We start from the raw sequence: 21,382 nt of genomic DNA, 5'->3' as shown, positions 1-21,382 counted from the left end.
ATTAGCAATGAAAAACAAATAATTTTATTGCTCCCTATGATTAAAATTCTATACACGTGTTTAAATTGTGCGGTTGTAATATGTAGTATTTAATAAATTCTATAATTCAAGCTTTGAGCCCTCTACTCTACCTAATCCTCCCAAACAGTATTTGAATGCGGGAGGTAATAGAGAGAGAACTAGTACAAACATTTCTGCGAGACCTACCTTAAAACTCTCAAAATTGTTGGCCAGATCAGTTGTAATCTAGATATTTTGCAGCCACCCAGCTGTTTGCACAAATGGAGAACCGACTGGAAAAATTATACCGCGAGTTAAACTTTAGCAGAATTTAATAGATTCAAGTTATGACTGAGGGGTGGAACTCGGTTTCTTTAGAGATTGATGGGACTTCTGAATGTTGTGTAGCTACCACTGTAGCACTGTACCACTGCAATGTAGGTGTTCAAATCGGGTTTTGAAAGGTAATATTTATTTACAACAAGTACGAACAGCATGCATGATTTTAATTGTTTGCGTTCATTTAATTAAGCAAAGATCTTTTAAAACCTAATTCGAACACTAGTGCCTTGTCTAGAAGCAGAGCTGAAACAATCCAGTGGCAGTCTCTGAATTAGCTTAATATAGAGCAAAAGATAGATAAGACAAAGCTAAAATTTTTAACAATTTTTCCTGTACAAAAAGCGTGCAGTTCTAAAACCGTTTTCATTTCTTAAATTCAAAGATTTTCTTATAATACCCAAAAGCCATAAAACAATTCCAAATATATCGACAGTAACCCATGATGGTGGGCCAAAAACTTTGATATTTCGAATTTGCAAAAGCTCTTAGCACGAAAGTCATAGAAATTCTTTTGGACCTTAAAATTTTTAGTAAATCTGATAAAATTTTATCGGACTTTATCAGAGTGCTTAGTAGACTCCATAATATCATATTTCTGCAAGAGTGATCTCAGAGAAAAAATTGCATTGCACCATTGTATTTTACTCCAACGTTAAATATATATATTTCTAGCCAAATCTCCTTCCTTTGGAGAATATAAGCCTGAAGTATCTGAAGTTTTATGCAAAAGTGGATTGCCAACAAAAAATTAAATAAATAATTTTTTTTGTTCTTCATCTCCTTCTATTGGTGCAGGTGTCCAGGACATCCTTGTCCACATAGAGGTATTAAACAAAAGGTGCAGTAGGAATGTTTTTTTTTTCTTGTCTATAAAGATTCAGTAATGCAGAATCAAATATAAGTCAAAAGAGAACAAAGCCACTGACTGGTAAATAACCCTAAAAAACTTTCACATTTTGGTAGGAAATCTGATGAGAAAATAATAATACCTGATAATGACCCTTTCCAGATGAATCGCACAAATGAAATTAATGCGCATCAATTTTTAAGCCCTGAAATCAGGACAGCTAAAAAATCTATTCTTTATATCTATCGGTACACAAAAGTATTGGTATATAGTCCCACCTTAATTTTCTGTTGTAACACAATATATTTAATTGAGAAATATCTTGAAAATCTTTGTACAGCTTTCTAGGTAAAGTAAAAGTGCAGGCGACGGTCCTAGTTCTTGCATCGAACAAATGTAAATTTAAAAATATTTTTATCAGGTTAGTTTCAATAATTATAATAAAGATTAAGCGAACATAATTTACTATACAACATAAATGCGATATACATTACAAGCATTATGTAAATTTCCATAGAAGAAAATGAATCGTACATAGATAACATTTACCGCTTAATAACTTTATCATTATCATAACCTCTACAATATGTCACTGAAATAGTTTAAGATAAATATGAATTATTAACACAAGTAATCTGTCTTTATCATGATATGAAAAATAAATTTTAACTTAAGATTGTATACATATTCTTTTCTGACAGAATCACTTCTACTTAAAAATATTAAATGTTTCAAATATACAAGAAAAGTAAGTGTATGTGTGTGTGTGTTATATTTAAAAAATATAGACAAAATCATTTAAAAAATTATATAATTGTATTCAGACACCATCATGTATAATTACATTCAAAATTGTTTTACACTTTCTGTCGCTTAATGCATTATTCGAATTTACAATAAAATCCTTTGAACAAAACTAAGTTTTATTAAAAATATCTATAATTATTGATGTTTGGTGGTGCTAATACAGGTACTGTAGGTAAAGTTGAATTCTCCAGCAGATTAGTGGTTAACAATAATGGCATGCTTGATATTCCTGTAAATAAAACCCGTTAAGTTAAAGCTAATTCATGAACACAACATAAGTTATAATAAAAGTAGATACAGAACAATAGATATATAAGTAAATAAAATAAATAATTATACTGAATCGTACTAAATACTACATTATACTAAAAAATAAATAATTGTGTAAGAAACAACACACACACACACGTATATATATATATATATATATGCGCACACGCACACACACACACATATATAAAATTTATAACAAACCAATTATGTTTATCAAACTGATATTTGAATAACGGTACTTCTAGAACTAAAGTAAATAACTGTTTTCCAATTAGTTTCCTTCAAATTTCTTGAAAAGTTATATTAAAATTTGTTAATATATTTTAACAGCAACATATTTTTTTCCGTCATTATATTTCAGAAAAGTTTTAACGACTGAAGATTTAAGTTCTCCATTTATTTATTTACAGCAGCCACCTAAAATTAAGAATAGTTTACAACGGTCAACTTAGGTTAAGAGATGGCTCTAAGAAGATACATGCATGTATATAGAGCTATTTTTTCTGTTTTATGTTGGATATTATGAAAACTGCAAGAGATGCAGTTCTGTGATCAATTTTATTTGATTTTTGAGGTTAAAAGTCATACAAAACCATCTGGTTTAACACCAGAAAGTTTCAGTATGAACTCATTTCACCAGGAAAACTGAAATACAGGAAAATTCTTTCACTAGCTGTAACTCAATAACAAAATGTTTTTTAGATATATGTTTGTATCAACGTTCTCAAGTAGAGCTTATTTCAAACTACAGTATATATATTTTTTTGAAAGATAGAAGATGACATGTCTCCGGTATGCTTGCACCAGTAAGACAAATACATAAAATCTGTATTCGAGAAAATAGGCCATAAAGGAACATCTAATGTAACTGCTCTGGTTAAATCCATCAATGTAAATCGCTTCACTTTATAAAGAAGTATCTTTATTGCAGAAATTCTGTAATAATACTACACGCTTATTGTCTGTTTTTCTTATAACTAATCACCTAAGTAAATATACTAATGAACAGTAAATGTAGCATGTAGTTTTTCAAACTAAGGAAAGATAAAACAAACATTCCCCGAGCTTGAATAATCGTAAAACTAAATTAAATGGGAATCTGTGGATTAAGACTGAAAATAAAAACAAAATCACACAGAAGATGCTAAGATTGTCCCTTTATGATGCATGTAAATCATTATTGGTCAGACTCAACCAGAGAGGGAAAGGCTCACCATTCTTCATTAAAGTGCTTACTATTTGACTAGACAGGAATGATCCGGTAGCAGATCAAATAAAATTTTACGAATGGTGATCCAACATCCCAAGAATTGTACACTCTGAGGAGTAAACTACTAATCGAATTTAGACATTACCAAGATTCAGTAAAATTTAAGTACACATTTCATCTGCACTCCAAAAGCTGTTACTGTAAATATTATGCTGTTACTTGTTAACCTATCAAAATGTTTTAAACACTGAATTTTACACTGAGTTCTCTTACACGTTTAATTCAGGCAATGCATTCATAAAGCAGGCCTAAATTTATGTAGAGTGATACTGAGATTTTTTTGTTAATTTAGATAATTTCACCTTATGACTCGTTCATAAATGAAGTTTTGAAGCAAACGTTTTGCAACTGCCGATGGATGTAGGCTGTTAAATCATTTACATATAATGAACACATGAAGGTGGTTTTTAATAAATTTTATAGTGTTGTTACACCCAAAGAAAATAAAATTATAGAACATCAGTACTTTAAGGCACATTTTCCAGTGTAAATGGTTCTGAAGTTAAAAACATTGTTCTCAAGGAATCTTACTATGAAGCCCAGAAAATTGCATCTACATCCCATTCCTTTAAGATTCGCAGCATATCTATTCAGCAAGTCAATTTGTAAGCCTTTTCAGAATTTAAGAAGACAGCAAACATGGCACTGGGATTCAAAGTATCCAATAAAACAGTCTGCTTCAAGAGTGAAACATTACATAGAACATTGTCAGGATTGACTACCAGATGTCTACTTCTAGTCAGTTTTACTTTTAATTCAGAAGTATAAATAAACTAGTTTTTTTTTTTTAGTTTTTCTTACACGGCGTTGTTTGCAAAATAACTATTTTACATAATTATTCTGCCACCTTAAGGATGGATTCATAATTAATATATATAAAAAATTTTAAATTCACAATTACATATTCCTCCTGTTGATGGCAGATTCGACAAAAGCGCTTGAGCAGTCAAATGGAATTTTGGTAAGCTGTTCTTAAAATTATGCATAATAGTTCCTTTTTGTTGACAAAATGTACATTTTTCTCCAATATAAAAGCCTAATTTCAGCAGGTTTTTATAATTCGGAACTGATAGTTGTACTAAGCTTCAGATGTTTACTGTCAATTGCAAGATTTTTCATTCTGATGCTTATGAAATAAATTCATTATTACTATCATTAGGTCATGTTAATATAATTGAGAAGGTAATCTACAATAGTTCTACATGCTACAAAATAAAAATATAGTTGGTAATATTGTTTTAATGAAGGTTTCTTGATCTGCTTCTGGAAAACTAAGGATTCAAACACTGCTACTAAATGTGTAAAAAAAAGAAATGTTTATGATATATTAAATCATGTTGTATAAACAAAATACACAACTGTCAGTTACTTCTGTTATTGTAATCTGCACTAATAATTATGATAGAAACTTTTGGAACACCTTACATACTTACAATTTCTCGTTAAAGTATCTGTAATTTTTTTCATCCTTAAGAAACTAGGAAATTAGAGGTAGGACTGTGAGAAGAGAAGGAGGTTAGATATATTTGTTTATTGGAGTGATGAAGTATTTTTTTTTTTTTTCAGTTTTACCAACACTTTTCCTTGTGTTTAATTGGCACTGACTGCTAGTACCTATAAGATCTTATTTTTCTCCCACGAGCAAAAGCATATAAAGGATTTTAAAAATATTTTTTGTATTAGACATATCGATACACCGACTCACCCCCTCACAGCCAAACGGCATTTGAGGAGCATCTTTATGGTCTGCTCCGAGCAAATTGTCGTGTTACATAGATGAAACTTTAGTCCAAGTATCCTGCAAGGTTTTGTATCAAATAAAACACGATGTGACACTCGCTGAGCAACCTCAGCTGCAGATGTCAATGAAATTCCACCCATCACAACACACTGCACTGTTTGATAAAACAATTACTAAAATGCATCCTTTCATCAAACAGTACAACTAGATAATGTAAATTTCACTCAGCTGAGTACACAGGCTTTGCATTTAAAGTGATTTGTTACGGCACTATGATAATTTTTGTGCAACCTTTGGAAACATACAATTCGTCTTGGGCACAGATTTCCCACCCACGAGTAATATTTTGCAGCAGCAGCATCAACGGGTCAACACCGAACTCAACACTTCCGGGTCAAGAACGGAGCTCCAAAAATTCCTCAGCACCTGAAACTGGATGTGAGAATATTTCACAGACACTGGTAGTTGACAGACGCCCACAGTAAGAATTCAAAATATACTAAAATGAAGCTTACTACTGTTGTTGCCGACGATATAGAGGCAAAGTTATTTCTGACTTCCTCGATGTAAGTGTATCCGATATGAAAGCAAGAGGCGTCCTTAGATCATCTTGCATGATTGTGATGGAAGTTCATTTGTGGAAGAGTTAATATCCGTCATGCGGCATAACATAACTCAAATGGAAGAAGCAGAATTCAAATTTGATATTCAATTGGTATTTTTGGTGTGTACGCGCTAGGAAGAGAGTTACCATGTTGTCTTATTAAGGCGTCCAATCTGTGTGGACGCCTTATCAACAACATAGTTGATAATAAATATTGGCAACCCATCATTTATCAATATCCTCGCTCCACCGTGTTGGCAGCAAAGAAAGTAACTACTGGATAGCAGATGTTAGAAGAGGTACTTGGAGAACAAGAGGGATTCAGTTACTTGTCTTCCTAGATGTTAAGAATGCTTTTGGCTCCATCAAATGGAGCCATATTCCCAGTGCATTATTGGCTAAGAACGTAAGCCCATATCTTAGGAAACAGGTGAGGAGATACCTCTCTGACACATCGTGCATAATTGCAACGCAAAGTGGAGATTTGGAAGTTAACATACACAGTGGAGTTCCCCAGGGCTCCATTTTGGGCCTGTTATTATGAGTTTTAACTTTTGACGGAATGCTGTATTTGGATTATCCTGTAGGATTCGAGGTCATTGCCTACGCAGATGACCTGGTGAGCCTTGCGAGTGATAGACATGCACTGGAAGTACAAAATAAGGCTAATTTGCCATTACAGATGATAGGTGGGAAGGCCCATTTGAGTACAACAGGTACTCCCCTGGGTGGTACAATACCAACCAGTCGGACCGGCCCAGGGGAGGAGTCAAAAAAAAAAAAAAAGCGGTTAATTTTGAACTATTTTAAGGCGTCCAATCTGTGTGGACGGGTTATTCACTTACTTTTCTTCGTGTAAGGCCAATGAATCTTTAGATGTTCAACTTTGTTTCAAATGCTCCATTTTCATAACTCAACTTCAATGATGGAGCTGTCAAAAATAATGTGTTGGCTGAACGAAGTTGAAACTCGTACTGAGCATGTGGAAGGGATGAACAAACCAGTCTAGCACAGACCAGTAGACACAGCGTTGCCAGATCGCTCGCAGTGTTACCAATCTTATTACTTTTCTCACACACCTTGTAAGTATTGACATAATATTTGATCATTTACATCTACTCCTCCCATAAAAGCAATAATGCTTTTTTAGTGAATATAAATTCACTATCATTTTAGGTTTATTTTTATAGAAACATGGTTTCTCCTTCACTTACTTTTACATTGGTTTGCAGCGACAGAATCTGTTGATAACAACAGTACTTATTTTTGGGTTTTTTCTCTCTTTACCCCAACATTAGCATAGCATTTGTTCTTTTTATACATTGTTGTACCAACTGGAAATGTTTATTTCATATCTGGTGGAATACCTTTTCGATTCAAATGCTGTGTACCAGTATAAAAGAGTACTAATATGTAGACAATTTGATAGAATTAAAACAATTATCTACAAAAACATAGTATGCTGTAAGGTTTGATAATATTCCAGTAATTTGACAACTGTAAATGCCAATCCTTTTTCTTGAATTTCTTGTTTTTCTTTGGCACCTTTATATACAAAAACATTCAAGCAATAGTGTGATACAGCACCACATATCATCCAAAGTATTACACCAAATCTGTGGTAACTCTTCAGCATGTGTTAGAGCAATTAACTGTGTGTTTTGGTCACAAACATGCTCTCATGAATAGAAAAATATTTATCTAGAGTAAAATAATGTTTGGATATATGATTCATATGGTTATAAGAGGCTGGAACCATGCACATAGATTATTATTAGTTTACTTGCCCTAGAGTAGGTATGTTAGCTATATCAATCATGTGAAATAACTATACACAGCTTGAAACCGATTCCTTGAAAACATATTCCCAAACCAGGGTACATATTGGCTGCTGCTAGTCCACCAGTAACTAAAAATTGTGGGCTTTCTATTTACAACCATATTTATAATAACTGTGACAAAAAGCTTGCATTTCAAGGGCAGTAACAGGTTTCCACTGTTTTACACGGCTTTGTCCTCTCAGTCGATCCATATTGGCTGCAATAAATTTTTCAGCATATAAATTGGTGTATTTTACAAATACTTCAAAGAGGGTAGCGGTAAAAAATAGTCTGAAATATGCTATTGGTGCCAAATCAACTGACAGACAATGTTTTACACCGGGCAAGTCTAAAAACAAAAAATATAATTATAAGCAGTATCCTCATCTGCTACATCTACAATCATTACTATAATCTTCATCGCTTGGGTTATTTGATGGGCAGAAGATTGCTGTGGTTGGCTCCTAGGCTTAAGAGCTGTTAGGGCTATGTTCGCTGTACCCCTGTCAGTAAAACTTGTATCATTTCCTTCATCAGAGTCAGAATCACTGTAAATTACATTTTGTGATGTACCTGATGTTGAGGGTGCACTGGTATCAACACAATGGTCACACATTGGATCAGAATCAGTATTGTCAATATCAAAGGTTCAGAACCCTCTGACTTGATTTCAATGTCAGAAACAAGACTGTCACTCTGTCACTCAAAGACTTGTATCATATTATCACTCATAGGTGATCAGGCCCACTTTATTTTATTTAAAAGTATTGAAAAATAACTTTACTAATAATAATAACTTTTAATACTGAAAAATAACCAAACATATACTGAAAACACAAATAAACCTCAATACACCTGACTAATGTAAACAACATGTGGGCCAACACACAAAAGAAAAATTTATCACAAACCCTAAATCATTTAACTGCATTCAAAATTGACTAATGACGTTATATTCATGTTTAAAACAGAAAAATCTATTTCTAATATGACTAAAAATATTTTATATTACTACAATTTGAAATGACTTTTTAAAAACATTTTTTCTTTGCATCCTGTTTTCAGGGCATTGGTACTTTTATGCATGAAATGCCAACTTTTAGTACGAATTAAAAATGTCCTATTTTCAGGACATTGACATTGTAAGGGTCACGTAAGGAAAAATATTTTATTCAATGCATAAATAAGATGATCCAAACATCACAACCCACTTTATATATCAAATCTAGAACGGTGTTTTAAAAATAATAATTAATTTAATAAAGAATTCACATCCTTTATTTTCACTTATAAATTTAGTGTGTATCAAAATTTTACAGATTTCAAGTAAAATTAAAGCAAATTGTACAACAATAAAACAGTTGACTTACAAATGTTTACTTCAAAGAAAACAGTTCACCACTATGCTGTGCTGTTACGTGCCATCGATGTCTTTAATTCGAAAGTGATTGGACAATGGGTCACAGAGTCTAACTGTGATCCAATCACATAAATGTTAATTTCAATCATGAATGGAGAATGTTGAGCTTCGTGATATTATATCATTTTATCTACTACCGTAACATCTGTTCTTATTTTGTTTTTTTAGTGATACCTTAATAAGATCTATAAAGATACATTACGATCCTAGTTATTAGTGACTTTAAACAATAAAGTTAGATCTACATTTTCTTATGATTTCTATTACCTACATCTAAAAATTCCTACAACTGGATTATCTATCTTACAAATCATTACCGTAAACTTATCTGATATTATTTGTTATGATGTTTAACTATAAGCAATTTTATAAGTATAATATATTTATAAAAATTAATTTCAATCTACATGGTTTAAAATTAATATTATTTAACTCATTAATATTTATGAGTTAGAATATGAGTTAAATATGTATTACGTATGAGCTGATATGAGTTAGATTAAGTAAAATAATTATATATTTTACATATTCTTTGTTTGTAAATATTATATTATCTTATGTAAGTGTTTTACATTAGATTTTCTATTATTGGCTCAAAATCAAGCTAAACCTTAATTTCATTTACATGAAATAAAACGCCCATTTAAATAACCAAAGTTTTTATTTTATTAATAAACTGTAGATAAAATTTGGACATACATCATTCACTGTTTCTAATTTTTTCTTATGAAAACAAAATGTAAAAAGTTAACATTACATAAATTATGAGAACAATAATGAAACCATGAATTCAGCCTACATAAAATAAGCATTATCTTTAATTAAATTATACATACATTATAATAATTTCTACAAAATAATTTTGCTTAAAGTAACACACAATTAATTTTAATTACTATTGAGCAAGATCAATTTTTTTTTATAAGATATTCCTTTAAATACTCAGAATAGAATCTTAAAATACAATAAAAATAACAATTTTAAAACAACATGAATTTTAAAATTTATTAACAATCTTATTCTTACACATATAAAACTAACAATATTCAAATATGATTAATTTAGAAGTAATAATAATATCTTCTATACTTATATGATATCTCAAAAGCTGAATAACTAAAAAAGGTTTGTTTTTTACCGATCAGAAAAGGCATATAATGAATAAATGAGTACATAATTATACAAATTAATCGATAATAAAGAAATATTACATAAACTTATAAGAAAGTAAATGTCACGACATTTATATATTTATTGCTTAAACATTTATATACGCATTTCTTAATCGTACCATATAATTACATCACATTTACTTAATTACGTTCTACACAAAAGATTATATAGCAACTTACTTCATTCAGAGGATAGTTCAGAAAGTCACCTAACATCTGTGAAGGTGACTTCTTAATAAAGACCATCTGTATCCTCAAATTCTTATAAAAATAATCTAATGAAACATATAATTGAGAACCATTAAATAAGAGGCAAATGTGACATGCAATTGAACAGAATGAAAGAATTTTGACTTTTTTTGAGACATTTATATCAGTCACACTTTTACAATCTAAACTTCTTACTTGATTCCAACAGCTGACATAATTAAAATTCATAAAGCGTTATAACTAAACTAAGCATACGCATATTATTAATATTAATTTTTTTTTCAAAATTAATACGTGTAAAACATATATTCAGTATACATTTTAGTTTAAAAAAAGAATCAATATTTAATATTATAAATGCAATACATAAAATCAATAGAAAAATATCAAAGAAAATTATTTATGTAAAAAATATATTAAAAAAATCACAATAAATAATAAATACAAAAAATGTATGTTATGTATAAAACTAAAACAAGACAGTATAATGAGAAAAAAATAATACTGTTATTAAATATACTAAGTACAAAAAAATAATATATTTATATATAACTGTTATTTCATTAAATAATGTCATTTATATTTATAATTATTTTGACAGGACATACAAATTAAAAAATCAGGAATAAAAACTTAAGTACCATGTTTTATAAAAGGTATCTATAAAGTATAGCTGTCCTAGCCGTATTTAAGTTCCGTATTCACAACAATTAAGTATTTTGTATTATATATCAACAAGTAATATGTTTAGAAATATTACTTGCAGTTTAATGCTTTAATACTTATTTTTAAAACAATACTTAGGTATTCAGATGCCAACAAATCAGTTTAGACTAAAAATAATGTGGAATAAAACATTTTGAAATAACTCCATATACTGTCAGCAAACTTACCATCAGAAAAAGAAACAAATCTTTTTTTATAAGAAAAAAATTACTATATTTGGACATAACATTAAAATATTTTGTCAGTTGTTTAAACACCTGATTATTAATTAATTTCTTTTTTTAATAAGGAAAAATTCTAAAATAAATTGCATATATATTCTTAAAAATAAAATTCATTACTAGCAATTTACATTTGTTATAAGATGACTGTAGTTTCTAACAGACACATTTTTATTCACAGATATTTATTTACTTGAGATTCATTTTAAAAATATTTTAAATGGGCATATAGCTATGAAAAATATAGAATAATAATGAATATTGTTAAACATTTAGGTGTATTTCATCTTATCAAGATGTTTAATCTTTCATGAAATATTAGTGCAAAACATATTAATGAAGTATTTATTTACAATTATCTTAAGACTTATTTGAAAAGTAAAAATTTTAAAATATCATTTTCCTACTTGACACTTATACATTTTATTAACTACAAACAATTTATTAAAAAGTTATTGTTTTTAAAATAGCTTGGGTAACTTAATAGCAAATAAATTAAAGAGGAAAGTAATTATTTATTTCTACATGGTACAAAGGGTTCCAACAAAAGGATTGTAATGGAAACACACTAAAAATACCTACAGTGAAGTGATAGTAAAGTGTAATGTAAATTTAATGAAAATATACAATTTAAATTTAATTTTTCAGTGGAATTCTCTAAAGCTGTGAGACTTATGGAGTAAATGAAGAAATTACTATGCAGGTAAAATGAAATGATGTGATTCACAATAAAAATTTTAATAGCAAAAAAGGAATTTTAATTAAGTTTAAAATCCTTAATTATTTTGCGCAACAAAGTACACTATTTTGAAGACAAATACAATGAAAACAGTATAGAAATTTACAAACACTTCTTAGCACATAGCACTTGACACTTTGAAAATCACTGTCTTAGAAAAACATAAGACTCATCTGTGTTAACGTGCTCTTACTTAGCAGTTTCAGTTTAAGAATACATATCTAATGAACCAAATTTTATCACTTAATTATTCATAAAGATTATTATTAGTTATAATAATAATAATAATAATAATAATATATTTACATACACAAAAATGATGAAAACTAGATAAGAGTTATAGGAAAAACAACTGTATTAAGATAAATTTTGATTTAAATTAGCTGTAAATATATTATCTTTAAAAATTTTTTAATATCTATCATAGAAAACAACATAATTTTTCACTACACTTAAAATGACAAACATCTTATTGTTTATTCTATTTTATTCCAGAAAATATAGTTATTTCATCACAACTAGTACTGATTCGGTCTGATGTAGCAGAGAATTAATTATCTTATATGCAATTATATCATAACACAATATATCAAACGTTGTTGGAAATGTTCAATCCCCCATTTTAGTCCTATTCTGGAAAGATCTTTTCTCACAAAGTGTCAGTGGCAAATGATGTGATTCACAATAAAAATTTTAATAGCAAAAAAGGAATTTTAATTAAGTTTAAAATCCTTAATTATTTTGCGCAACAAACAAATTATTTTCAAGACAAATACAATGAAAACAGTATAGAAATCTATATTTTTGTTTGTGCTATTTATACTTTACAAATGAATAACATTAACTGACTGAACAGACATTGTGTCATTAGTAAGAATACTGATAATTGAAAAGATGTTAAAAATTTAAAACTTAAAGAAGGAAAAATTTAATCACAGCGAAAAAGGGAATTTTTTAATGCAGTGACTTGATAAACAGCATGTCAGAAAATGTTACTATTTATAAATACTATATGTTCCTGTACAATATTACAAATATGATAAAGAAGAAATAAATCATGAACGCAAATTTAAATAATAGAATTTGGTAAAAATCAGCAGCAACTTAAAATAACATTTATTGTATATTACATGATCGAATTATTAATTTTAAAAATTTCAACTTCCACTGTGTATTATATGTAGAAACTGTATACAAAAGGATTGTTTTAACCACAATCCTACATATATTTTTCCTTTTTTTCTATGTGAAAGTTAACTTGGATTTCAGAAGAGACCTTAAGAAAAATTGAGAAAGCTGAAATGTAATTTCTAGAATCTATGAAGGATTACATTTTGAGGGATTAAACTACAGAAGCAGCATTATATCAACTGGCTGGTCAGTTGGTGCCAGTATGTTGGCTTCTAAATTCTTCTTTGGTTAAATTCCTGACAAGGATCTCGCATTTATTTCACTTACCATTTCATCCTTCTTGTTAAAATACAGGTGTGGCTTGTCCGAGGTTAAAATATTAAAATAAAAGATTTCAAACAACGAAAAATTATCAGAGAATGTGCAAGAATATATGTACACAGTATGTCTGAAAAGTTCCCAAACTAAACTAAATAAAAATACAGATTTAAAAATAAACGAATTTACTCACATCAGCCCTCTACATAGAAACCCTTCTCCAGTTATACACTTGTTGCAGCTCTGGTAGAGCCCATCAAACAGTCTGGAGAAATCACTTTGTGGGATCGTCTTCAACTGCTCAGTACAAGCCCTTTGGATGGCCAGAATGTCATCAAAAAAGCGGCCATTCATCTTCAACTTAAGTTTCAGGAACAGAAAATAGTCTGCTGGAGCCAAGTCGGGTGAATAAGGCAGATGGAATAATACGGTGACTTGATTTATGGTGTAACATGTTAAAACTGTTGCCGTGTGTGCCAGGGCATTGTCATGCAAGAGAGTCCAATTGCCTGGATCCCAGTACTCGAGCTGGATTCGATAAAAGCAATGCATCAAGCATTTCAATACTTCCAAATAGAATTTAGAATTCCCAGTTTGACCAAATGGGACAAATTCATGAATCAAGCCCTATGAATTGAAGAAAGCAATCAACATCCTTTTCACTCTTGATTTCAACTGCTTGACTTTTGCCGGTCTTTGTGCTCCAGGACTCAACCAAGAAGTATGGAATGAAACGAGAGCACACCTTTTGGTGGTTCATTTTTTGTGTTATAATTGTATGTACTGCATCTTAACCAATATTTAGCTCTTCTGCTGTGGCCCAGAGTGAGATGAGGATGTTCAAGGAGGAGTGCACAAACATTGACAACATTTTCGTTGTGAACAGCAGTTGACGGCCTCCCACTTCGTTCGGCATCCAATGACTCTCTACTGTCTTTAAACCGCTTCCACCACGTGTTTGCTGTAGTAGAAGATGCGGCTTCATCACCGAGTGCTTGCTGTATAATAGAATAAGTTTCAATGAAAGATTTTTGAAGTCAAACACAAAATTTCATTGCACTTCTATGTTTCATCTGACGAGCTTGCACAAGATCACATGAACACAACATAGGCAGCCAGATGTAGTTCGAGACTGGAATAACGGAACGTGATGAAATTTTGTACACACACTCATCAGTATTGCACTTCATAATTCTTTGGTTGTCTGAGAGGTGATGCTACTTGTATTGACTACAGAAATTTAGTTTGGGAACTTTTCAGACATACTGCGTATATATATTTAATATTACATGAAATATAAACCACCAAAACACCATAAATTGATATGTTAAACTTACCATATTAATTCCAAGAATCAATTTTTGCGGGATCCCACATCTTCAGTAGTTTTTAAATTCTATAATTATATAAAAACATAAACATTTATAATTTTGTTAATTTTCTAGTACTGGACAGCAGAATTTGTGTATTCGTCCATGATAAATTTCAAAAATATTCAGAAATGAAAACAATTTTGACAAATAGACATGTTTTAATGTAATTATAGAATTTAATTATAACTGAAAATGTGGGATTCTGCAAAAATCCATTCTTAGAATTAATATGGTAGCTACTATGGTAGTTACAATAATTTAATTTAATTTAAAAATGGTTTTAGAAAGAAAGAAAGAAAAATGTTTAAGAATGTTAGGTAATATAGTTCCTCTAAGGCTCCTAAACACTGATTTCCAGATGTAAGTACTTCAGCAACAGAAGAAGCAATGATTTAAAGTTGGAATAAGACATGTAATTTATCTACATAATAATTTGTTAAATAAAGTTAATGGGGATGATGATAACAAAATAATTATTTCAACAATTTAACTTATTACCTAAAGATTAATACTGAATTTAAAAAAAAATTAATTCACATATTTACTCACTTTGTAATTACTCATAACTGCCATCATGTAATTTCATTTCTGTAATATCTAATATTCTCTTGTTTTTTTTCTTAAATCAGAGCATAAAAATTCTACAACTACTATAACAATAATTACAACATTATTAACAACATATAACAACAAATTATGATATCAAAAATTCAACATGTAACAAGTAATATAACAATAATACATTATTAAGTAATAATTTACATTTGAATCAATGGAATAACATAAATTATAGTCTGGTTAATGAAAGAAGATCCTTAAGTTTGAGTTTTAATCTTGTAATGGTAATTAAAAGAAAGAGCACGCACACACAATTTAAAACATTTTATGAGAATTTTTTAAAAGAATTATGTCTTTCACCATCCATTAAATCCTACGAACATGTGAATAATCAAAATAAAATGGAAGTAAATAATTATATAATTATGATAATCAGTAGACAATATGAGTTAACCAGCTCAACATATGTACTTTAATAAGGACACTGTTATATCATGTAATATAAAAAATAAATAAATATCAATGTGAACATTTTAAATTAAAAACCACTTGTTTTCTTATATAAATATTACTACAGGTAAAATATAAAAACTTTATTCCATAGAAAAGCACACAATTTTTTGTAACACTTTCTTATTTTGGAACTAAACCTAGGAACTGAGCAAGAATTTATCTTTGGTGATAAACAGTCACAATTAACTTTTGGAAGTCAAAATGGATTAAACTTAAAGTAAATGACTTAGAATCATAAGATCCTTAAAATTTTATTCCTTATATTAATGACATACTATAAAAGTTTATAAAATCCTATAACTAAATAAAAAATAAACTAGTAGAATGAAATCACTCAGAAAGAACATAAGGCGCCATTATCTGAATAGGCGACTCAGCCAATAATTTGGATTTTTGTGCCAACAATCAGATATAACACAGAATAACTAGTCAAACCCATACACAGATCTGCTGCTTCACTAAGAAACTCCTGCATTGGCAGTTTCTACACAGATTAGTACATTGAATATTTTTTTCGCAGCACTGTTCAACTTTATTGTTTTTACAACAGTTGATATGGTTAAGTTGTTTATACATCAATAATTCTTTTGCAAGCAGTTTTACTGATTTAAAAAAAAATTGGACCAAGAAAGTTTTTATTGTAAATATTTTACAACTAAATTTTTAATTTCAAGTTAAAAAATGTTTCAGATAGAATTCATAGTCATTTTACATAAGCTAAATGTAATTCTGGTCAGAAAAGATGGAGGAGAGGAGTAGCCAGTCGAGGGGAAGGAAGCAAGCAGGTTATAACAGAGTTTTTTGTTCCTAAACAAAATATGGTAATTTTAATGTTTTCCCGGAGATAGGCATAAGTGATTATGATCACATTAATATTGTAGCTTCTTACTATGAGATGTTTGAAGTCAAGATTTTACAATTTACAATTTAAGACCTTCCTTCAGGAATTTGATATTATTTTCCTGTTCAAAATGTTTATATTTGAATACGGCTTTGATAGATTTAAGAAGTTTTTATTGATACAATAATAATTATTGTATGTCAGCAATTAAACATATAAATGTTTACGAGGGGAATCTGATAACAAATACAATAAAGTAAAATCTCAATCAACTGTTGAGTCTTCAAGCTGTTAGCATATGCAGATAGTACTGTTTTACTTGTCTAAGGTAAAATGACCCTGCAGAATATGATAAATGATTTGTCATAAAACTATGCAATATAGAATACACTTCATTTAAACTTCAGAAATGGCAGTAAATCTACAAAATACGAAAAATAGTATTTTCTAAATAAAGAGTGTGTTGGTGTTGACCTCTTTTAATGACAGCTTCTTGAAAAATTTGCAAAGGCTAAATTTACTGGCAATACATTTAGTAACATAATTTTAAATAGTACTGTTTAGTTTGTAGCAAAACTTCAAATATTTAATGGTGTTTCAAGGGCGATTTATACATACTTATCATCTACATATTTTGTTGTTGCATTTAAATTAAATTAAGAAAGTTAACAGATGCAGGTGAATCGCAATCCTATTACGTTATTAAGGGAAATAATAGGAAAAAAGATTTATTTTTTATTGACTGGAAAGTGCTACGTGAATTTATGAGAAAATATAGAATATATTAGTATCCTGAATTTTTCCACTGACAAAGCAATTAAAAATAAGTTAATAGTTGGCAGTATCAAAAAATAATGAGCAGCATCTCCTCTATAAGACCTTAATTTACATGTATTTTACGTGAATAACTTACACTATTAAAATAATAGTTTTAATAAATTGTTTAAATAAATAAATAGTTTAAGGCTTGCACAGAATAACTACTTTTATAGATTGACTGTAATCCTTGTTACAGAAGAATGGAGGTGATATGTTGCTTATTTTGTATGATCTTGCCTCAGTGTTATTAGAGTTTTGATTATAGTATTTTATGAAACCTACATTAAATTTAAGTGAGCTGAAAGAGGTTTGAAATGGAAAGAATTGGACTGACTATATTAAGCAGATACATAGAGATAATTGTAAATGCTGATATAATTTAATAAAGGGATTAGTTTACAAATTTTACATACACTTCTGATGGATACTTAAGTTAATGTCCTACAACATTTTTCGCGTAACCGATTGTTTATGCTAATCAAATCTGTTAAGAGTTTTTGATTTGGATATATATTTTTATTAACATATATATTAATGCAAGAGCATTAATTATTAATATTGATCTTGAAAGTATATAATTTGGGCATGTAGCTTTTATTCATGGAAGCTTTCAGACTATTTTAAACAAATAAAAATTTTAATACTTTAATCCTATCACATATACAAAGTATTACTTTCCCTAAATTCTTGGAAAGAGTCAACTACAACAAATATAACAATAAAGAGACAATTTAAATATTAATGTTTTTCATTACAGTAATATAAAACAAAATAGTACTACATATCTACCACTCAAACAGTTCTTAAAGTCCTTTCTAAATGATCCATTTATCTATTAAACATAACATTTCATATGTAACATCAATAGTAAATCAAGAAAATGATGTCCAACACAATGTGTTATGGATTGTAAAACCTTGAACAATATCAAGGAATGTCAAAATAATATAATTGTTACATAAAACAATGTATCTAATTTAAATAAACAGAAATGTGGAAATACACATAAAATTAAAAAAAAAATAGCTGTCAGCTATTATGATACAGGAGGGAATGAAATTTTCTTTTAATATGTATTTCTATAGTGTTATTTAAAAAATGAAAATTTTCATTGTTACTAAAAATGTATTAATATTTTTAATGGTTTTACTTTGCGTTGGCTATACAATAAATTAACAAGGAAGCTAAAGAGCTGAGAAAGAAGTTGATAACTGCCTTGTTGATTTTGTAGATTCTTTGTTACTTCTTTTAACTTTTGTTTGATGTTTCAAACTTTAACTTATGGTTAACTTATGTTTAACCTTTCAAGCAGAAAGGCAAAATCAATTTGCTAAAGAGTATAATTGTTCAAACATGCTCAGATTGCAACAGACATATACAGAGTACAACTGAAACCAACTCGTTTCAGTTGTACTCTGTATATGTCTGTTAAATACAATATGATGTTAAAAACAAGTTATTGATGAAGGAATCACTGTTCACTAACCAATATCGTAGTTTTAATATCTGCATGAAAGATTTTCATTTAGTTAATACTAAATAATTTAGCTTTTCAGCAACAATAATAGTGAAGAAATTTTAATGTCAATACTATTTTCAACTCTATATAATTAACTTATGCCTACTATTGTAATGTAATGCATCATTGTAATACTGTAAAAAATAATGAAATGTCAAAGTTTTATCTTTAGAAAAAGCCATACTATACAGTCAATATATTTTTTATTGTAATATTATGAAAAAATTGGGAAAATACTTTTATCATTTTGTTCCAGCTGTAATAAATGCATATTATAATAATTAATAAATAATATAAATTTTATATTATTAAACAATTAAAGTAACACTGTTTCATCTTTATATTAATCTGAATCTGTGCTGTACTAATGTAAAAATTATTTTTTAATACTTCATTACGCTATATGAAAAATAAAAATAGTTTCATCTTTACAGTACTGTAAAGATGAAACTATTGTATGAAACTATAGTACTCTTTATAGTACTATAGTTTCAAGCCGTACTATTCTAATATACCTTGTATTATTTTTCAACAATGTCAATTTTGTTTAACTATACATTTTAAGCTGTATTATACTATTATAATTTTGTATTTCATTAAATTTTACAAAAAAAAAAAAATACATTTTAGTTTTAGTATGTTTACAGTAAGTTAATCAATCTTAACAGCTGGTTTTGTTCCTTGAACAAACAGGAAGATGGCAAACCTAACATCTGTAAAACCCTTCAATAAATCCTTCATCCAATTGCAAAATCAGTTACATGAAAATTAATAATTAAATTGTAATTCATAAATAATCTGAGAACTTAAGAGATTTTAGCACAAGGAGAGTAGTGGTATCTTTTCTTCATTCTTATAAAACGAAGCTATAATTTTAATAAAAGTTTTGTTTGGCAATTTATCCTGATTAAAAAAAAATCAGATATAGCTGGTTTTGAATGTAGCTATCAAATGTAAAAAAATATAATAAATAATAACATTAAATATAATAGCAAAACAAAAGCATGAAGGACACAACAGCAAAAACCTTTTATTTAAAGGAATGAAATCTTTATCATTATTATTTAAAGAACACAACAGCAGAAACTTTTTATTTAAAGGAATGAGATCTTTATCTTTATTCAATAATTTTTTTTAGCAATATTCACTTCCCAACTTAAATATCCAGACTGTTTAAACTTGAGCAAAATTCATCAGTTTTTTAGATTCTGTATGCAATTACATCAAAGTCAATTTCCTAAATGAACTTTGTCAATAAGCAAGGAGATTCATGAAAATTATCTAAGAAAAAATTAGTTGCAAAGATAATCCTTTTATTCTATGAGTTTTTGTTGAACGTGGAGGTGGTTTTTTTTTTTTTTTTTAATAAAATGGGCAAATTATGTTAAATTTTACAACCAGTTTAAACCTTTTTGCAGAATTTGTAAAAATAAATGTACAAATACAATTTTATTCATTAAAATTATAATTAAATTTTTTAATTATTTTTTTTATGTTTGTATCTTTATATAAAGATACAAATCTAAATATATACATATATTTATTTAATGATTTGTTTTTTTTTTTTAAACATTCTGCTCACAATTTTACAGTCAAACCACGATAGATTATTTTTACAATTACTGATGTAATTAAAAACTCCACAACTTGCAAAACTCAGTAATACTGATCACAAATATTATTTCTAAAACAAAAGTGTTAAAAATCAGACAAAAAATATTTTGTATCCACATATCCGATTAAGATAATAAATAAAATTTCTTTTTCTCAACACTTTCTTTGAAAAATACATCTATTTATATTATAAAACAAATAATTGCACATGGAATGTTAAATAAATAAAAAAATTAATTAATGTTAATAATAATATGAGTGATAACACATTAAAATATACATTTAATAATGTAATGAAAGTTAAAATATTATAAAGTTAATTCTGGTTTTCAACAATTTTATTCACAGATAAAACATTGGCTTGACTATTAAATGTAACATTTATCTCACCAGGATTCTGTACCCAAGGTTCACCATCGACTTGAACTGCTGATTTTGCTTTTAATTTGATCTGAAAAAATATACAAAAACAATCTGTATAATTTACAAATTCAACAATAATAC

The 21,382-nt window shown here is 28.5% G+C and overlaps 1 protein-coding gene across 3 annotated transcripts in view; it reads right to left on the bottom strand.

Annotated features, from left to right (window-relative positions):
• Window positions 1-1,983: 1,983 nt before the first annotated feature.
• The window catches only part of Dgkepsilon (diacylglycerol kinase epsilon), a 67,162-nt gene continuing 47,763 nt past the window's right edge, over window positions 1,984-21,382 (bottom strand). For 2 of the 3 annotated variants that reach the window (XM_075375239.1, XM_075375242.1), the window contains 2 exons: window positions 21,269-21,329; window positions 1,984-2,225 (listed from right to left, as the gene is read on the bottom strand). In XM_075375239.1, coding sequence (XP_075231354.1) covers window positions 2,116-2,225; window positions 21,269-21,329 — 171 coding nt within the window. In that variant the 3' untranslated portion in view covers window positions 1,984-2,115. Of the gene's footprint in view, window positions 2,226-15,563; window positions 15,634-21,268; window positions 21,330-21,382 lie in introns of all 3 variants that reach the window. The other variant, XM_075375241.1, reaches the window with a different exon arrangement.

This window comes from Lycorma delicatula, chromosome 9, assembly GCF_047948215.1.
Source record: "Lycorma delicatula isolate Av1 chromosome 9, ASM4794821v1, whole genome shotgun sequence".
NCBI lineage: Eukaryota > Metazoa > Arthropoda > Insecta > Hemiptera > Fulgoridae > Lycorma > Lycorma delicatula.
Note: the sequence above shows the minus strand (reverse complement) of the source record. Positions and strands in the feature narration are given on the sequence as shown.